We start from the raw sequence: 17,478 nt of genomic DNA, 5'->3' as shown, positions 1-17,478 counted from the left end.
TAAAAATCTATAAATAAATATAAATGAAGTCTTGAAATAGATTGTGGAAAAATCCAGAAGACTTTTGCATTATAATGAATAAGCCAATTTTTATTTTGTAAAGTTGGAAATAGAGGTGGGGAGCTAACGCTGTCTGTGACTTCCTGTGTAATGCTGGTTGCAAAAACTGTCAGGGAGTAATATCATCGTTCACAGTTTGCATCGGGGGGTTGTGGCTGGGAGTTCTTGTGGGGAGGAGATGGATCTGCAGACTCGGGGCGAGGCCATGCTGTGCACATTTTGCTCTTCTTCAAAGGACTCGAGATCCTGCATCAGCGTGGGATCCGGGAGCTGCAGTGTGAGCCGCAGAGACTCGGAAAGTACTCGCCATGACTCCGAGACAGAAGACATGCTTTGGGATGATCTGCTTCACGGGCCGGAGTGTCGCTCGTCCTGCACCAGCGACAGTGAGGAGATGACTGTGAGAGGCACCAGGCGGGACTTGAAGGAAGATGTTTTCCAGCAGGTTTGTTGTGTTGTATCCAGTAGCTGAGAATACTATGAAAGATCACACACACACCCCCCACCCCATTTTCCACCGTTTGCCCCCATAATGTGCAAGACAGATGTGAATGCTGTTGGTATAATGTGAGCAGCCTAATGCTGGATGAGCCCATTCTGCCAATGGTGCTGATCACACCCATGTCTGGAATGATCTAAACAGTATCAACGATCAGCTCCCTCCTCCCTGCCAGTGTCATCTGGACCACAGCTAATCCCAAACCAAAATATTTCACCCAAAGACAAAACTGGAATCCCCCTCTCCGTCTAAATACTTTCTAGGAAAAATCGTTATTTAATAGCAAGACAGAAATAGATGATATGCCTTTTCCGTTCTTTTCTCTTTTATAGAACCATTTGTTTTGGCTGCAGAACACAAGTCCAGCATCTGCAAAAGTGAGTGCACTGATCTGGGAAGGGAACGACTGTAAGAAGGTGGACCTGTCTGTGCTGGAGATCAGTGGGATTATCATGAGCAGGGTAAGAGGGCTGTAGGGCATTGCAGCCTCCCTCCCTCCCGCTTAAAAAAACAACAGCCAAAAAACCTGGAAATAGCTACGCATGCAGATACGGAGTGCGGTGTGAAACTGGTCCCTCCTCAGCTGCAAATACAGTTGTCCCAAATGTTCGTATTTAAAAATTGCATAAACCAGAATGTAGGAGGTCCTGTTGAAGACTAACGAGTGGCTGAGTCTCTGCAGTGTGCGGAGGTGGTGGATTTACTATTGCTGACTGATTGATTGTTGTTGGTTTGGCACTGAAATGGGTGAATTATTTTAGGCTATGTCCTTTGAAGGGAAGGGGAACTGAACACACAACAGTATGCCTTTTCCTTGACACAAAACCTGGGGTAATCATCCCATTTGTGTTCCTGCTTGCCAGGTTAATGCCTACCAGCAAGGAGTGGGGTATCAAATGCTGGGAAACTTTATCACCATTGGCTTGGCATGCATGACTTTCATCTTATCACCATGGGCTTCACATCCCTGCCCTTCCTCTACAGACTCTTCCGCGCAGATAACCTGGAGCAGCTCTGCTCCTTTTCTCTAAAGGAGCTTTTGCACATCTTTTGTGGAGCACCTGCTAGCACCCCTGTCATTGTTCTGTCTGCAATCAACTTCCTTGAAAGACTTTGCTTAACCTGGATGTTTTTCTTCATGATGTGTGTTGCTGAGAGAACGTACAAGCAGGTAGGTTTAAATGTACTGCTGCCTTTCATGAGCCCTGGGGCTGGTGTTCTACCAAAACCACGCTGCCTGGCACAGAAGACACTGGCAAGACAATCACGTCTGAGCAAGTTGAAGTGTCAGAGCTGGTGAGATGCCCAAGGAGTTTAGGTCAGGGAGTCTGCTGAGGCTCCTCTTCATCAGTCACACACTTAAACCTGTCGATACCCTTCCTGACCTCTGTGCTCCCCCTCTTACTCAGCTGCCTGCCCCCAAGGAGAAAAAAATAACTTTTTAACACCTTGAAACGGCATGCTGCATGAAGTGAGCGCTTCAGCACTGAGCTGTTTGTGCAGAAGCAGCAGCCTCTGCAGCTGCCTGTTCTGAGAGGGAGCGTTAGCTGGCTGCAGCACATCCAGCTCTCTCACAACCGTGGGCAGCAGCTTTGTCAGAGTGGCTGTAAATGCTGCATGGCAGGCAGGCTGGGGTTAGTTTTAGTGAGAGCTCTGTGCCTCATCCTGCACAGCACCAGCACTTCTACCTCTGCCAAACCCAAGAGGAGCACTGTTACCTACCCGAGAGGTTGTGCACCAGGGTCCCCTGTTGGGTTTCCCCAGCGTGCCCCCAGGCTGATGTTTTCTGCCAGTTTCCACTAAGCAATCCCAAGAGATCTTTTTTGTTTGTTTTAGACTAATTTATGTTTGAGTGTGTATGTTTTTGTTTTTAATTCGCAGAGGTTTTTGTTTGCCAAGCTTTTTAGTCACATTACATCTGCTCGTAAAGCCAGGAAATATGAAATTCCTCACTTCAGACTCAAGAAGGTAGAGAACATTAAGATCTGGTTATCGCTTCGTTCCTATCTAAAGGTGAGTTGTGATCCAAGATTTGATTATTACAGAGGGTGTAACCAAGTCTCAGTACATGTACTTCACCCTCCCTGACATTTAACAATTTAATTGTTAAACAGTTACAGCTGTTTGTGGGGAGCCTTGACTTCACAGCTGTGCGTCCAGACCTTACCCCTGACTCAGTGTCTTTGTTTCTGCAGAGGCGAGGCCCCCAGAGATCTGTGGATGTTGTTGTATCATCCATCTTTTTACTGGCTCTTTCAATTGCTTTTATATGCTGCGCCCAGGTGAGATTTTAACTTTTTTTTCTAGAAGTAGTAGGGGAAAACCCTCAAACTACTGAAGGCTTTTGTCAACCTACAAAGTGCTTGAACTTTAGCTGTTTGTCTCCAAAGTAGTGTTTTGCATTTTTAAACAAGCTTTGTAATATTTAGTTGGTAACAGGTATTCATTCTCTGTATTTGCAGAGGAAAGTTTGCATTTTTATCATTAGGAAAATTTCAGGACACAGCCTTTAGTGCCCAAAGGAAAGGACTCTGCCTAAGTACCTCCAGTGTTCACAGGACATTTTATTTAAGAGGGCTGATTGCAGCTATTGTTCAACCAGTGTTGAAAAGCAGGTCAATAACTATTACTTACACCTGTTAATCCTCCACTAAACCTTCTGTTACAATAAGCAGTGTTAATGCTGGAGCCATTTTCTTGGTTTCTTTGGTTTTTGGCCAGAGGTTCATGACAGTGTTCAGGCAAGTTCCTGATGCCATGAAGATGCAGTTGTGGCAGCAGTAAGGCTGATGATTAGATCCTGATTCTCACTGCTGTGATTGCTTTTGTGAGCCACAGGTCTCTGGAGGAAGCAATGACAATCCCAGTCCTGCTGTGTTGGACCCAGTGAGTACGTACTGGGAAAGGCAGAACTGGCTTAGTCTGGCTGAGGCTGCCGGGGGACAAGCACCCCCGAAAGGAAAGGGATTTTATTGCCCGTTAATTGGGAAGAGGGAGGGAAGAGAAACGACAAGTGTCCTTTTCTAAGCAGAAAGAAAAAAAAAAAATCAAATTCCAAGCTAAAGCCAGGTTAGAAACAAGAACTTTTACTGTAACCTAGTTACATGAATGAATTGCACTTCACAGGAAAAACTGTCAGTAGCCGTAGAGCACAGACGGCTGTTCAGAAGAGGAGTAAGGACAAAGCTTTTGCACTCTTCCCGAGAAGAGGCAGGTTTTTATTGACATTGGTGCCTTTCTTTTTTTTTTTTTTTTCCCAATACAGGTTCTGAGGGGTCACAAAACATTTCTGAATGCAGCTTACAACTGGGAGTTCCTAATCTGGGAGGCAGCACTGCTTCTCTTTTTACTACGTCTGGCATCTTTGGGCTCCGAAACCAACAAGAAATACAGTAATATTTCAGTCTTACTCACTGAGCAGGTATCTCCATTGAGCTTATGCTCCCTTTGGACAGAATTATTGCATTCCAAACCAGCTTAAAAAATACTGGAATCAAATTTTGAAATTCAGAAATCAACCCTTGTGCTGGACAGAAGGCAATGAAACTCTGTACAGGTGGGGAGGGACAAGCTGTTAAAACATTTGGACAGACTCAAATTATAAAATTCTAGATTATTTTTGTCTTTGGGTTAACACGTGTTAGCCATGTCAATTGGAAAAATAATATTATCACTGCCAAAGTCCTGTCTGTGGATGCATCACTTCTAAAGAGGTGACAGTAGACTGCAGAAAATGGCTCCAATTTCCCTCAGTTAGAAATTAGTTGAGGCTTGTGCTGGAATATTAACATCTGGTCTGTAACGTCTGTCTCACAGATAAACTTGTACCTGAAGATGGAGAAGAAGCCAAACAAGAAGGAACAGCTGTCACTAGTAAACAATGTTTTGAAACTATCTACAAAGCTCCTGAAGGTGAGCTGCCCTCCCTCACAACACGCGGTTGCTAGATTTTATGGAAGCAATGACTGATGACAGTGACTGTGTTTTTGCTCTTCCCAGTTCTTGTCTTGGTTTGTAACTCAGCTCTCACCAAGGGAGTTTTTCTGGGCTTCTACAGCCATGGCGTAGGATCGAGCGACACAAGCCCAGTGTGGTTAATTAGTGCTGCAAACACTGGATGAGTAGCAGGTTACTGATTTCGATAAGAGACAGTAGAGGCTGTACGCCCAGAGTGTGTCTCCGTACTGCTTGAATCTCATTTTCCTTCAGCAGTTCTGATGTCGAGGCTTGTTGACAGTAGCAGAGCAGATATTTGGAAAAGAAAGAGCACAGTCTGAGAGTCACATAAATTAGTCTAGACAATTTCTAGGGCCTGTTGTGTCAGGCTCTTGTTATGCAGCTGGTGTTGCTACAATGGAGACTCTTCAGGTTCAGCACGGCTGTTAGAAAACATCTTTGAGCTGGGAGGCCTGACGTCTAGTGTGGCAACTTTTGTATGTACAAGAAGAGGGCCAGTATTAAGCTAAATGTCAGGATGTCATGTCCTGGCATGGATGAACACTAACGGGCTTTTTTTTCCTTTCACTGCAGGAATTAGATACTCCATTTAGGCTGTATGGACTGACCATGAATCCATTAATCTACAACATAACACGTGTTGTGATACTCTCTGCTGTCTCAGGTGTTATAAGTGATCTCCTAGGATTCAATATCAGAGTAAGTGTAACTCCCACACAAACCAACAGGAAACAGGGTGGAGGGGTCACTTGTGTACCACTGCCACGCTCCTCCCACCCCAGCTGAGAGGTGGCGGGTTTGCATGAGGCTCCCTCACCACGACAATTCAGAGAACAGACTGTGCTGAATCGATCTCCATCTCCCTGAGCCCGGTTTGGGGGGGAAGGATGGGGCTGCTTAAATTTCAGCACTGTTCAGATCTTCGGTGCCCACTTAAAGCCGTCAGTCGAATCCTGGGTTCCTTCCCTTTAGAATGGAGACACAGCCCTCCTCTGACTCACCATTAAATTGGAGCCCACGGAGCGGGGCATCCAACGCAGGATGGGCAGAGGGGACCCAGTCTTACCTGTAGATGAAAAGCACTCAGCCCAGCAGCTTTCAGCCCCATACTCACTCTGTGTCTCTTTTCAGTTGTGGAAAATTAAACCATGAACTGCCCAAACATCAGCACTCAGCCCACTCTGCCAGGACAGACCAGAGGAGAGAACCAGAAGCAGAGGTCCTCCAAACTACGGCAGTCTGTACCGACAGGTTCTCAGTGTATGTATCAAAAGTTCTCGCTCTGCTTTGCAGTTCCACAGCACACACACAGAATAAACTGGTCTGATGGGTGGAGTCCTCCCAGGCGTGCGCACACAGTGGAACAGAGGTAACTGGGCCAAGAACCAGTAGCAGCTGCCACTGATGCTGGCAGGACCCATGTGTGCAGTGTGGGGTGTCAAACACTAAAAGCCATGCAAGACCTCCGAGGGGGGGGGAACACTGAGGATTGCTACAGGTGCCTTGTTCCTGTAAAATCTAATCCTGTGCATGTGACAAGTGAAGGCAGCCCTCCCGTTTCCGTTAGCATCATCCAGAGAGCTCTGGAGCTACACTGGAATTTTTTGATTTGTGCATCCTTCAGTGCTCTGCTCAGACTGATAATACTTGGATGCATTTATCTGAATGTGCTGAAGAGTGGGTCTTGTCTTGAGGGCTCAGAGTGCCTCGTTATCCTGAGCTGCGGCAGGACACAGTGAATGCAATCTGCACACCATGAGTTCTGCCTCCGGGGTCACAGTTAAGAATAGAACAGAGTCACGGGGGTTGGCTTATGTTGGGTCTTCTGCAAATAAACGCGAATCATTTTTTGAAAACGTCAGTTCCATGAGAATAACCTTACACCACAAACTGCAAGTAAAGCATTTATCAGCTGTAGAACATTTGCTGCGTTTGTGCCCTGTAACACCTCAGGGTGCCGAGTTGTGCCCTGGCCCGAGGGCACCCTGGTGTGTCCTTGGTCTGACACCCAGCTTTGCTCTGTGCTGCAATACTGCCTTGCACTGGCATCCCTGAGGAGGAAATCTGTTACGAGAATGGGTTCAGTGGAAGAGAGGGGGCAGAGACTTCCTCACCCAAAAGCAGATTAATGCATCGAAAGTGCACGGGAGAGAAAATGTTCAACTTACATTTTCCTTAACTGCCTCTACTGTCTTCTATTTATTAGCAATGAAAAAAGCAAAACCTGAGGAACTTGTCATAGCTTCATTCTTTCAGAGAAGGGGAAAGATGGCATCAGAATGTTGGGTAGTTAATTGTTCACAGCTATTTTCTGTACAAGGAAAAGTTGTAGGATGTAAAAGGAGATGAGTTTTATATATCAAAATGTACAAATAAACCTGCAGTACACGGATTTCATCGTTAACAATTGTTTCTACATGACTTGAGGGTTTTTATAATAAATACCTTTGTGGAACATTTGTTATTGGAACAGGGAGTCAAGGAAACTTCCAATAATAAATTGTGTTTGTTTTCCAGAAGTGTTATGTTCGTGGGCAAGACCCGGGTTGTGGATTTGTCTCTTTAATGTATCACACCCCTGAAAGTCAACAAAGAATCTATTTTATACAGTGCAGAACCAACAGGCCAGGAACTGGAGTTTCTTTTTAATATCTATATAAAAAATAATGAGCAATTTACAGGTCTCTCTCTAGTCAGAACCTCAGAAGTATGTATAAAGGTGCTGTACAATATATAAACATTTACACCTGGGACATCCACACAGTGCTCAGCATTCCAAGGCCACATTGCCAAGTCACCCGATACAGTAAGTACAGATACAAGTCTATGGGAGGAGAAATCACACACAGGTTAGACACTAACTCAGGTCACATTAACATTTAAAAAATACGGGGGCAGCTGATGCAGGGAATGATTTCAGTGGTGCTAATTCATCTCGTATTGAGGGTCTGAACCTGTCACAGGACTTGGTGGCTGGGGCAAGTGCGTACAACTCAACAGAGAACAGGATCTCTGGGGAAGAATACATGGTTAATATCTACACAGGCTACTTCCAGGTATTAAATATGTTCACAGTCGTACTCCACAACAGGAGTATTTGTACATATGCTACACGGCAAATCTCAAGGGATCACCCCACGTCAAGCAGCAGAGCACAGTTCAGATCTGCTTTAACGCCTACTTAATTTTCAACGTCTTTGTTTAAAAAGCTGTTTGAGTCGCCACCTGTACTGATGAAGAGTTCAACTCAGAACTGATTCACGGTGCTTCATTAAGCTTTAAAAACATGAAATGTTTCAAAGCCAAGAACTCGTTCACTTTCAAACAGCAAATCGTGTTAGTTTGAATTTTAACATAAGTAACGCTTGACCTGTTACACCGCTTTCTCCCCCTGCAGACTGGGGCAGCAGGGTCCTTTTACCCCTTTTTTGCAGCCATTGAATCATCACTAAAATTATGAGTAAAATAAAACCCTTCAATGTATGCAGTCTGCTGTTCTTACAGCTGTAGGACTGATGTGTCAGTAGACTCTGGGGGTGACATTCCTCTTTTTAAAATATGTATTCTAGCCCCAACAATAGATATTAAGTCTCATGTACCCTGCACATCATCCTATTCAGCACTCCTGGAACAGATCACACGTTCAATGTGAAATATGGGAGAATTCTACCATACACAGGCAAGAACTTAATTCCAGAAGCTACTGTGGCAGCTGGTTCTGTCCGGAAGGTCAATTGTTCTCTCTACAGAGGGAAAAAATCTGATTCTGACCTAGCATTAAATAACTAAAGACAGGACTTCAGTATCCAGCACCACAATGAGGCTGAAAGTAAACGTGCTCTTGTGTACAAAGAATGCGAAGGACGACGCAGTGCACAAGTGAAACCAAAGGAATTCTGTTCTTTAGCAGAACCCAGAATCTCTCTTCAGACAGATGTCTGCAAACAGCTGCTGTAAGCATCCTTAGGAATCAGGAAAATAAAGCAATTTTGCTGTGTTCATAAAAAGCAAAATTACAAAACATTATGTCAAATATAATCTTTATCTACACGATTTTGTATTAGGTATAAAAATTTAAGAAAAAACATCAACTGAACAGCATCAGTGGCTCATTTGCTGCCCTAGAATGGATAGAACCAACTCGCCCATCCTCTTACTGAACCCGTAAGAAGATTGTGTTTCCTGATGTAAACATGCAACATGCTCCTGGGGAAATACCCATTTCAAACTACACCTCGCCTTGTCCGTGACTGGAATACGTACGGGAAGGATCAGATTGACTGGATACAGTAGATAACTTGGCACAAGAACAAGTGAGTCATGATCACATTGGCAATAGAGGCATTAAATAATTTTGTTCAGAAACTCACAATACTATCCGAGAAAGCCGTAGCAGTGCAACATTGAGAGCAGCAGAACACCGCCTTCAAAAGGACAAGGGGACAGCAGCTTATGGAAGTTTCATTTAAGCAATCCAAAAGGTCCTTCATGCAGCTCAGATAATTTAAGAACGAATCAAATACTCTCCCACCCTCTAACCAGTTTCTGAAAAAAATGACAACTTTGTGAAAAGAAACAATGCTTTTAAATTACCATTACTAGAAACTTGAGTAAAACAGGTTCTAAAAAAAAAAAAAAGTGTCAGTCAAACTCGTTTTTCAGCCACGCCTGCTGCTGGGGTGACTTTACACGCGCTCGGTACCCTCCAAGGTCCAGGAGTTATCGGTGTTTTCTTGACGGGAGAACTATTCTCAGATTTGGAAATTCCATCATCTTTGGTTTCGTTGGGCAGCTCCATGCGTCTCTCTCCGTGTTGTCTGTTCAGCGTAACAGCCTCCGGTGTTTCCAGCCACCTTTGTTTCTCCACGGAAAGCAGGGGAATATTGGAAAGACTGGAAGTTTTGCATCTGCTGGAACTTGGCTCTCCAGAGTTTGACTTCTTTATTTTTCTGTCTTCAGATGTGTTTCTCCTAGAGTCACTGAATGGCAGGTTACTCTCATCAAATGCTGCACGTTGTCGCTCTGGAGACCACCCGTCCGTCTTTCCAGAAGTTTTCTGCTTCGTGTCTTTCCTGGTGACTGCTGTTTTACCACTCCCACCCTTCAACTGCTCAACAGTCGTCTTGTCACCACTGGTTGTTCTCTCTTGATATTCTTGTAACCTGCCCACCGTTTCTACATTTCCTTGCTTACTGAGATGCTTCTGGGGACTGGCAGACCTCCCGTGGTTTCCACTGGAATACTCTTTTTTGGTTCTGTCGTTCATCTCTGTTTCTGTGGTTTTACTCTCTCTCTTTCTGGAGCTGTCAGATTTATGTGAGAGATTGCCGCAGGGTTTTTCAGGATCCCTTTTCCTGGGGCTGTGGAATCCTGTGTGAGGGTGTCCCTCAGCAGCCCCCAGCTTCTCTGGACTTGCAGATCTGTCTCTTCTGGTCCTTCCTTCCAAACTCCCTTTTGTGGTTTCCAGCCCAGGACTGGAGGGACATTCCCACCTCTTCTGTGTTCTCTGGGGAGGAGACTGAGGCTTCATCTCAAACTGGTTTTCAGTTAAAGTGCTTATCTTTTCAGGCACAGTGTTCTTTGCTTGTTCCAGTTTCTCAGACAGCTGAACGTTCGTTAAAGCTTCTCCTGGTACTGGTAAATAACACCCTTCGGATGGGGAAGCAGAATGGGAAGATGAAGGTAATGGTGACTGTTCCTCATATATTACATGTGACGAAGATGGATTGTAACTATCCCAATCACCTGGAAGTAAACAGGGAGAGATTTGACTAAATGACTAAAAACAAAATAATCACTAAATATTTTAGAAGCGTGCATACTACTGAGGTTGCAGGATGTTATATGAAATCTTTAATTTAAAAAGGATTAAGTCGTGGCATACTCTCAGTGTCTGATTTAATCAGTTTTCTATATGGCGTGGCTCTACAACCTACTACAACCATAAGGACGTGATTCTGGAAAAAACCTCATGCTTAGAATGCTGGCATGATCTCTGCGGGACCGACAGGTCTTGTATCAGCACAACTTTAGAGCCTACATCGCAAAATTGCAGAATATAAAGTCCTTGACTACATGGTTTTAATATAAGAAAATCTAATGGGCTGAGACTGTTGTGCTAAAAGAAAACTGGAAACAGTGAAAAGTTGAGGTTATTCATAGCTTTGGACTTTAACAATAGGAAGAGGTGAAACACAAGACATGCAGATTTACCAAGTCTTTAAGGAAAAACCAAGAAAAGCACTGAAAGCCCTTAATGTTGCTCAGGTTTCACGTAGGGACACAGACTGGAAGGAGCCAAACCTGAAGGAGGAAGAGAAAAAGCCCAGAACTACATACCAAAATCACAGAGCACAGCAAGCAAGATTTCAATCAGAAATGTGTGATTAACAGCAAGACAAGAGGCGACAAACCCTTCCCCTCTCCACCTGCTCATCTAATCTGAGTTGCTTAAACCCAACCCTGGGCCCTGCTCTGGACAGAGGCTGGACCAGATGGTCCCGGAGGTTCCTGCAGCCTCTCCCGAGTTCTGCGGACAGGAGGGCCCGCAGTGATCCCCGACAAGGGCTGCGCAGCCCTCCCGGGGCAGGAGGAACCCCGCTCATCACTGCTGGAATTACACGGAGCTCCAACAGCTGTTGGCAAGGAGAGAGCTGGAGGTGCCCTGGCATCGCCTCCCCCTCCCCATGTAAACACCGATTTTAGAGAAGCCCCCCACAGAAGCTCCCGAGAACACAAGGAAGACTGTATTTAACTTTCACCCTTAACGCCAAGGTAAGAGCGCGGGCGGGATGGCAGGGAACAGCCCTGGCCGCGCACCGAGGGGCTGTTTCCATGCCACGCGCTCACGCACTGATCTGACCACGCCGGGCGGGTCGGCACGGTGAGAGGTCAACGGCCATCTTCCAGCTCTCTGGAGCAGACATGGAGAAAGCTCTGAGCAGATTTTTATCCCTTGAGCAGATGCCAGCTGCTGCCCGTAAACGACGGAACACAACAAACTCTGGCCGGTCACACTGTGTGTTTTGATTTTCAAAGGATCAGCTCCTGGCTGGTCACTGCCACTGACCAGCTCTTCACCACAAACAGTGACCTGACCATTTAAGAAGGTCACCATCAGAATCTGGGCGTCAGCATCAAGGGTTAAAAGACTACTCAGAGAGAAAGTGTTCTCTGCTTTAAAATACTGCCGCAGCCACAAGTCTCTGATTTGTGGTTTCAGAGCAATTCCTAACTCAGACTCAAAATCATCAGTCCTGTGCTCTGGAGCTGCACTCAGATCTCCTGCAAGCACTTCCTTTCCTGTCGTTTGTTTTCTTTACCCTACAAAGCTGTGCTTTCCCACTGCAGATGCAGAACTCACACCTTTAAACAAAGGGAATCCATCCTGAGAGCAAAGCTCACTCTCTCCCTGCTTTCTGAAGTTCTGGCTTTGAAAAGCAAAGCATCCCATAATTTAGAAGGCTAAAGTAAATCTGTACAGAATAATATTCTTAACAATACAGGTTTTGAACCGAGTACTGTATCATAGAGAATTGTAATTTAAAAGGCAATCAGTGTTAACTACCACATTTGTACAGAAAAAGTTGATTAGCTTCGACAGAGCTGAGAAACTTGTTACAAATATGCAACAATTTCACACTGTGTAGTATTCCTAGGTACTTGCCATGTGTTAATATTACCAAAAATATTCCTTATATTTTAAAATATAAGGCTGTGCCAAAGGGAACTGGGAGCTATTTCAGGGAACAGGCACCACAGTCTCCGTATCAGACCCAACTCCACTGCCTCCGACCCTCAAAACGAAACAGTACCCGAGGTGACGTACCGTGATCTGGTATCAAGCCAGTCCCTGGTCTCAGCAGCAGCAAAACTTTGTTCCCTCCAGCCTGAATTAACTCAATGGCGCGAGTGTGAGTGATCCCTTGGGTGGGTTCTCCATTAATTTCAACAATTTGGTCCCCAACCTGATGAGAAAAGAGCAACCAGGTTAGTCTTCTGAACCTCTGACACCCTAAACTACTTTTTAATTGAGAAAGAAAAAAACAGAGGCAGATGCTTCTATCTTCCTCTCATGCTAAAACCCCCTGGGCAACAGCAACCCCATTCTGCGGCTGCCGATCGACGCGAGGCGACACGGTGCTCTGACAGTTCACAGGTCTCCGTGCCGGTCTTCTGCTCAGCCGGCTCCATGAAAGATCTCAATCCCTGAAACACATCTCCCGCCTGTCTACAGGTGATGAGACACGTGGCCACGTGCTTGGGCATGTTTCCATCCTGGATCACGGAGGGAGCTCAGGGATGAGCCCGTCAAACCCGGCACAGGCGCGGGTCACAGTCCCGCTCAGCTGGGGGGTCACGCTGACCGGCGTCCCGGCGGAGCAGGGCTCAGGGGAGGAAAGGATTGGTTATTCCAGGCAGGAGAGCTCACCAGAGGCAGTTATCAGCACAGGTCTCTGAGGCCAATTGGTCTGGGCTGGTAATTACAGCTCAGGCTGACTGCGGGCTGCTGGGGAGGGGCTGAACAGCAGCACGTACCCAAAAAGGGTCAGGAAATTCTGCAATACAGGGACCAGCCCATGGATGTCACCATAACAGCAGCAGTTCAGAGGGACCGCTGGGCTCTGTTCAATGAACCTCTCTGCCAAGGGCCGTCACTGGTGGTTACTCATGGGATGGGACAGGATGCTCTGCGCTGCCCGACTGCCCCCAATGTGCCCCCCCCCACGCTCAGCTGCCATTAACTGCGTGAGAAATTCCTCTTCACTGGTTTAAAACTTGAGTTGGAAGTCAATTCCTTACACAACCGTAAGAATTAATATAATAACCTTTGGAAAAAGTTAGGCTTACGTCTTCAAACACTGCCCAGAACAGCAACAGCATGATGTACAAATTCCCTGCCCTGGACAGTGCCTCTCCTTTCAACTTCCTGCTCCACTGACGTTTCTCATCTGGGTGACAGTTGCTGCTGTTGGTGAATCAATACCTCAAAAGCCCAACTTGATCAACGAGTTGATTAGAGAAGACAAACTCACATGGACTCTCCCGTCTTTGACAGCCGGCCCGTCTTCGGCCAGCCGAAGGATGAACAAGCCCATGTTGTATTCCTTTCCTCCCCGAAGGCTGAATCCAAACCCCCGAGGGCCCCTTTCCAGCTCCACTGGGAAACAGCCCGGATTCTGTGCAGGAAGGCAGAGAAAAAAAAAAGGTGAGGACCTGTGGCCAGATATGAACATTTCTTTTTCTGGAAAAATGCTTCACACATTTCTGTATTTTGAGAAATACGCAGCGCACGATTTAAACTCATCACAACGCACGCATGACTGGGTGTAAAGGTTTCATTCTAAGCCTGAACGCACACACACAACATTTTTCCTTCTAAGTTTTAGAGACACATGAAATTTCTTTAAGAAACTTTGCCAAAGGGTCGCAAGCATTTGCTGTTTCTTTTATAATTCTAATGAATATTCAACCATACCAAGGAGATAATAAAGTGGACGGTCACCTGTGCCTGGGAATGACGGCTACCAACCCCGCCAGCATCGGGTTGTGTCAAGTGCTTGTGCTCGGGCCAGGAAAGCCTGTAACTATTTGAAACTTCTTTTCCAGCTTCACCTTCCGTAGCTCCCCTGCAGAGAGGGAAAAGGATGTGGGTGTTACTCCTCTGGCCAAGCTCTTCCAGCTGCTGTCGGTTCCTTTGGCAAACCCCAAGGCACCGTACCTGTCTGCGCCGGGAGGGTTGATCTGTGCAGACCCCAGCGGCCGGTGCTGCGGAGCTGGACTCTGCCTGGCGGAGTTTGTTCCTGATGGAGGACCATGGTGTTCTAACAAATTCAAATAAAACCAACAGTCAGAGAGAACCTCCCAAATGCAAAGCTGGAGACCACCGTGACCATCAGCGCCGCGTCTGCTGTTCCTACAGATGCTGCTCCCACTCAGGCTGAGCCGAGCTCACTGGAGGGACCAGTTCAATGACAGGTTATCAACGAGAATTTTAAAGTGTTTTGCCTTCTCCCAAAGGCTAAGTAAAAATTAAAGTATAGTGACATTTTAATAACATCTTTTAAAATAGCTTAAGATTATTTTCCCTCCCACACAACACAGAGCGATCGTGCACTTTACAATAAATCCCGTGCATTTACGAAAAAACATGTTTCAGGATACAAAATGTCTCTGCCACCTAAGAGTAACGACCCGCAGTCTATGCAAAAAGCTGCCTCTTAGCTAGAACCTAGCATGGCAAGTAGTGGCCCAAGACGAACTTATGTGCTGGATTACAAACTAATGAACTCCTTTTCCTTATCAGGGTTAAAAAAATTCCCAAGCACCAAAAGTAGAGAAGTTCCAGTCCTCTGCTAGGTGCATCCCACTACTGCATTTCTCAGTTAAGAACAAACAAACCTCAGTAAAATATACAAAGCGCTCAAGGATCTCAAGAGAAGGAAAACATTATGTGCATTATCAGCCTGAATTCCTCAGGTATGCAAGAGCTCCAAGCCCTTCACGGCACTGCTCGGTGCTGTCACTGTGACACGCCTTAAAGAGGCTTTTCTCTAGAGACAAAATGTCAACTTTTACTCCTGGTTTATACGCAAGAGTTTTAATTTAGAAGCACAGGCAGGAAAAATGCCATCTGTTTGTACAAATCCCCCGGCCCTCTCCAGCCTGCTCTCTTGTGTCTCCAGCTAATACATGACAAAAGCTGACGGGCTCCTGCTTTTGTGAAAAATGTTAAAGAATGTCTTCTGGCGCATGAAGCGGAATTCGTTTATTCGTATGAAAAGCAAAGATCACACGTCTGTGAGAGCGGGGAGGGAGAGGGAAGGGTGCAGGGCAGTATTTCCACTGCCAGTCTCGGAGGACGGAGGACGGCGCTGAGGATGATGCGCGGGGGAGCAGCAGACGCTATCAGGGGTTATGCTCTGTGGTGCTGAACAGCCTCTGGCAAAACGGGCATTTTTCTCGTTGGAGACGCATCCTGCATCTTCCGCGGCAAGAACCACTGCTCGTGCACCACCTCCAAATCTCAGCATTACGCGGTTTGTGTAACACGGCAGGAAAGAAAAGCTCAGAGCGCCTAAACGGAGAGGATCTGGAAAGCCTGTGTCCCTGCGGCGTTTGAGCACCCAATGCTCCGGAGCATCCCGGGAGCACCTGCCCCACCTGGAACACAGCTCCTGGCAGCAACCGACGGGCACTGTCTGGGGGCGAGATTTTCTCTCTAAGCATCATCCCATGTCTGCTCTAGCTCCCCCAGGAGAGGTCATTTCTCTTTGGCTGAAGAATACAAGGTCTGGATGGGACATTTTTCCACGTCAGCAGCAGTCTCTCTCTCACACGAGAAACCATGAGAATTTCTCTTACTCTGCATCGCGCTGTTAATACTTGAATCTTATTTTTCAGTGTAAGCACCTTGGCCGCTGTGTCTCTCTACCCCACCTGCCTTCAGCTCTTCCAGAGCAAACAGATGAGCTTCACTCTTTAATTTCCAAACATCTTAAAATACTCCACTTTAAGTGAATTAACTTCAGAAGTTACAAGCATCAGCCTCCGGCAGCGTGGCAGGACCCACCCGCCTGCCGGGGCCACGCACCCTCCTTACCTTCCTCGGCCACCACAGTCAGAGTCACCGCGTTCCCTGCGTCCTTGATCAGCTGCACGATGCTGTCGTGCGAGAGCTCCACGATGGACTGACCGTTCACCGCCGAGATGCGGTCTCCCACCTTCAGCTTCCCGCACTGGTCAGCCGGGCTGCCCTCTATCACTCGCCCGATCTTGTGGGGAATCACTGGGAAGTCAAGAACAGGGACAGCATGCGGTGAGCGTTCGTGGCAGACACGCATCACGCAGACCCAGCACTGCCACGGCCGCCCCAGAGCCTGCTCCCGCCCCAAAGGGCCGCACCGCCAGTCCAAGAGAAACCTGCCAACGACGAAGAACGCTCCGCTCCCTGGAGTGAAGGGAAAGGGTCACATCTGAGTAAGACCACGAGTCCCAGGAGCGCTCTGAAGCCGTTTGTTTTGCCACTCGATGTGTTGTTTTCCTTTTCATGCACAGACCCTGGAGCACTGCGTGGGCTCTGACACGGTTACGGACGTCCAGTTTAACAGTCATCAGAAACCTGGGTGCACGGGTTAACTCCTCCTGGCAACCAAAAACTAAGCCTTAAATAGACTTCAAAAGGAAATCAAACTTCTCCTGCCAGAGCCTGACTTAGCAGCCCGGTGAGCCCCTCGGCAGCGACCCTCGGCACAGCACGGTGTGCGAGATCGGCTCTGCACAGACGCGTTCCCTGTTCTGCTGAGATGAGCCTGCACCTGTAATCATCCTCTGGGATTTCAGCTAGCTCTCCTGGCTTGGTGTCCCCAGTTCAGCCCAAAGTGACACCCCGCTCTGTACAGATTCCTCTCGAGCCCAAAGCAACGGGGCCAGAAAAGACAGAACAGGGAAAAGATGGAATCTGACGAGAAGCAGGACAAAAGACTGCTCTGAGTTACCTTCCCGGAGGTGAGCACAGATGCAGGAACGAGGAGAACTAAAAAGGCACAAGGAGGGAGGGATGCTCCACTCCAGCATGCGCCTCTCCAGCACTCTCCCCGCTGGTGCTGGGGGAGAGATCTCGTTTTACGGTTTGCTGACCCGCACGTCAGCGCTGCAGATGGCACTCGGCAGCCACGATGGGAGAAGGCTCCCACAACCTGGGGCAAAGAGCGGCTGGTTGAGCTGCCTGCGTGCTGACGTGGCGCCGACAGCGCAGATTCGCCTTACATCAAAGCACATCAGTCAGCATGCTTTCCCAGGCGGCTAAACCAGCCCTTCATCCCTCTGGATGCCTGAACGCCCAGCAAAACTGGCTCCTGTCCTTCCCCAGTCCCTCACCAGGCTCCTCTGCGCAGGGACCGCTGCACCACTCCCATGTAATTCGCTTCCAAACACCTCCCAGACCGACCGCCACACGGTCC

At 47.2% G+C, this 17,478-nt stretch overlaps 2 protein-coding genes across 2 annotated transcripts in view; one reads left to right on the top strand and one right to left on the bottom strand.

Moving 5' to 3' along the window:
- Positions 1-295: 295 nt before the first annotated feature.
- On the top strand, positions 296-5,680 carry PHTF1 (putative homeodomain transcription factor 1; the record flags this gene model as incomplete). Its single annotated transcript, XM_010074537.1, has 10 exons — positions 296-505; positions 892-1,020; positions 1,423-1,487; positions 1,523-1,730; positions 2,441-2,572; positions 2,755-2,841; positions 3,825-3,980; positions 4,376-4,471; positions 5,090-5,215; positions 5,648-5,680. Coding segments are annotated over 10 exons (1,230 nt in total), but the record flags the coding sequence as incomplete, so codon positions are not given.
- A 4,152-nt stretch (positions 5,681-9,832) lies between these two features.
- MAGI3 (membrane associated guanylate kinase, WW and PDZ domain containing 3) overlaps positions 9,833-17,478 on the bottom strand; it is a 27,003-nt gene continuing 19,357 nt past the window's right edge. The window contains exons 16-22 of the mRNA XM_010074536.1: positions 16,119-16,304; positions 14,238-14,340; positions 14,028-14,145; positions 13,552-13,695; positions 12,345-12,483; positions 10,730-10,819; positions 9,833-10,261 (exon numbers count right to left, since the gene is read on the bottom strand). Of these exons, the coding sequence (XP_010072838.1) occupies positions 10,770-10,819; positions 12,345-12,483; positions 13,552-13,695; positions 14,028-14,145; positions 14,238-14,340; positions 16,119-16,304 (740 nt within the window). The 3' untranslated portion in view covers positions 9,833-10,261; positions 10,730-10,769. The remainder of the gene's footprint in view (positions 10,262-10,729; positions 10,820-12,344; positions 12,484-13,551; positions 13,696-14,027; positions 14,146-14,237; positions 14,341-16,118; positions 16,305-17,478) is intronic.

This window comes from Pterocles gutturalis, unplaced genomic scaffold (genome assembly GCF_000699245.1).
Source record: "Pterocles gutturalis isolate BGI_N339 unplaced genomic scaffold, ASM69924v1 scaffold25247, whole genome shotgun sequence".
In the NCBI taxonomy this organism is placed as follows: Eukaryota; Metazoa; Chordata; class Aves; order Pterocliformes; family Pteroclidae; genus Pterocles; species Pterocles gutturalis.
The sequence above is the reverse complement of the archived record's forward strand: the minus strand, read 5'-3'. Positions and strand labels throughout refer to the sequence as shown.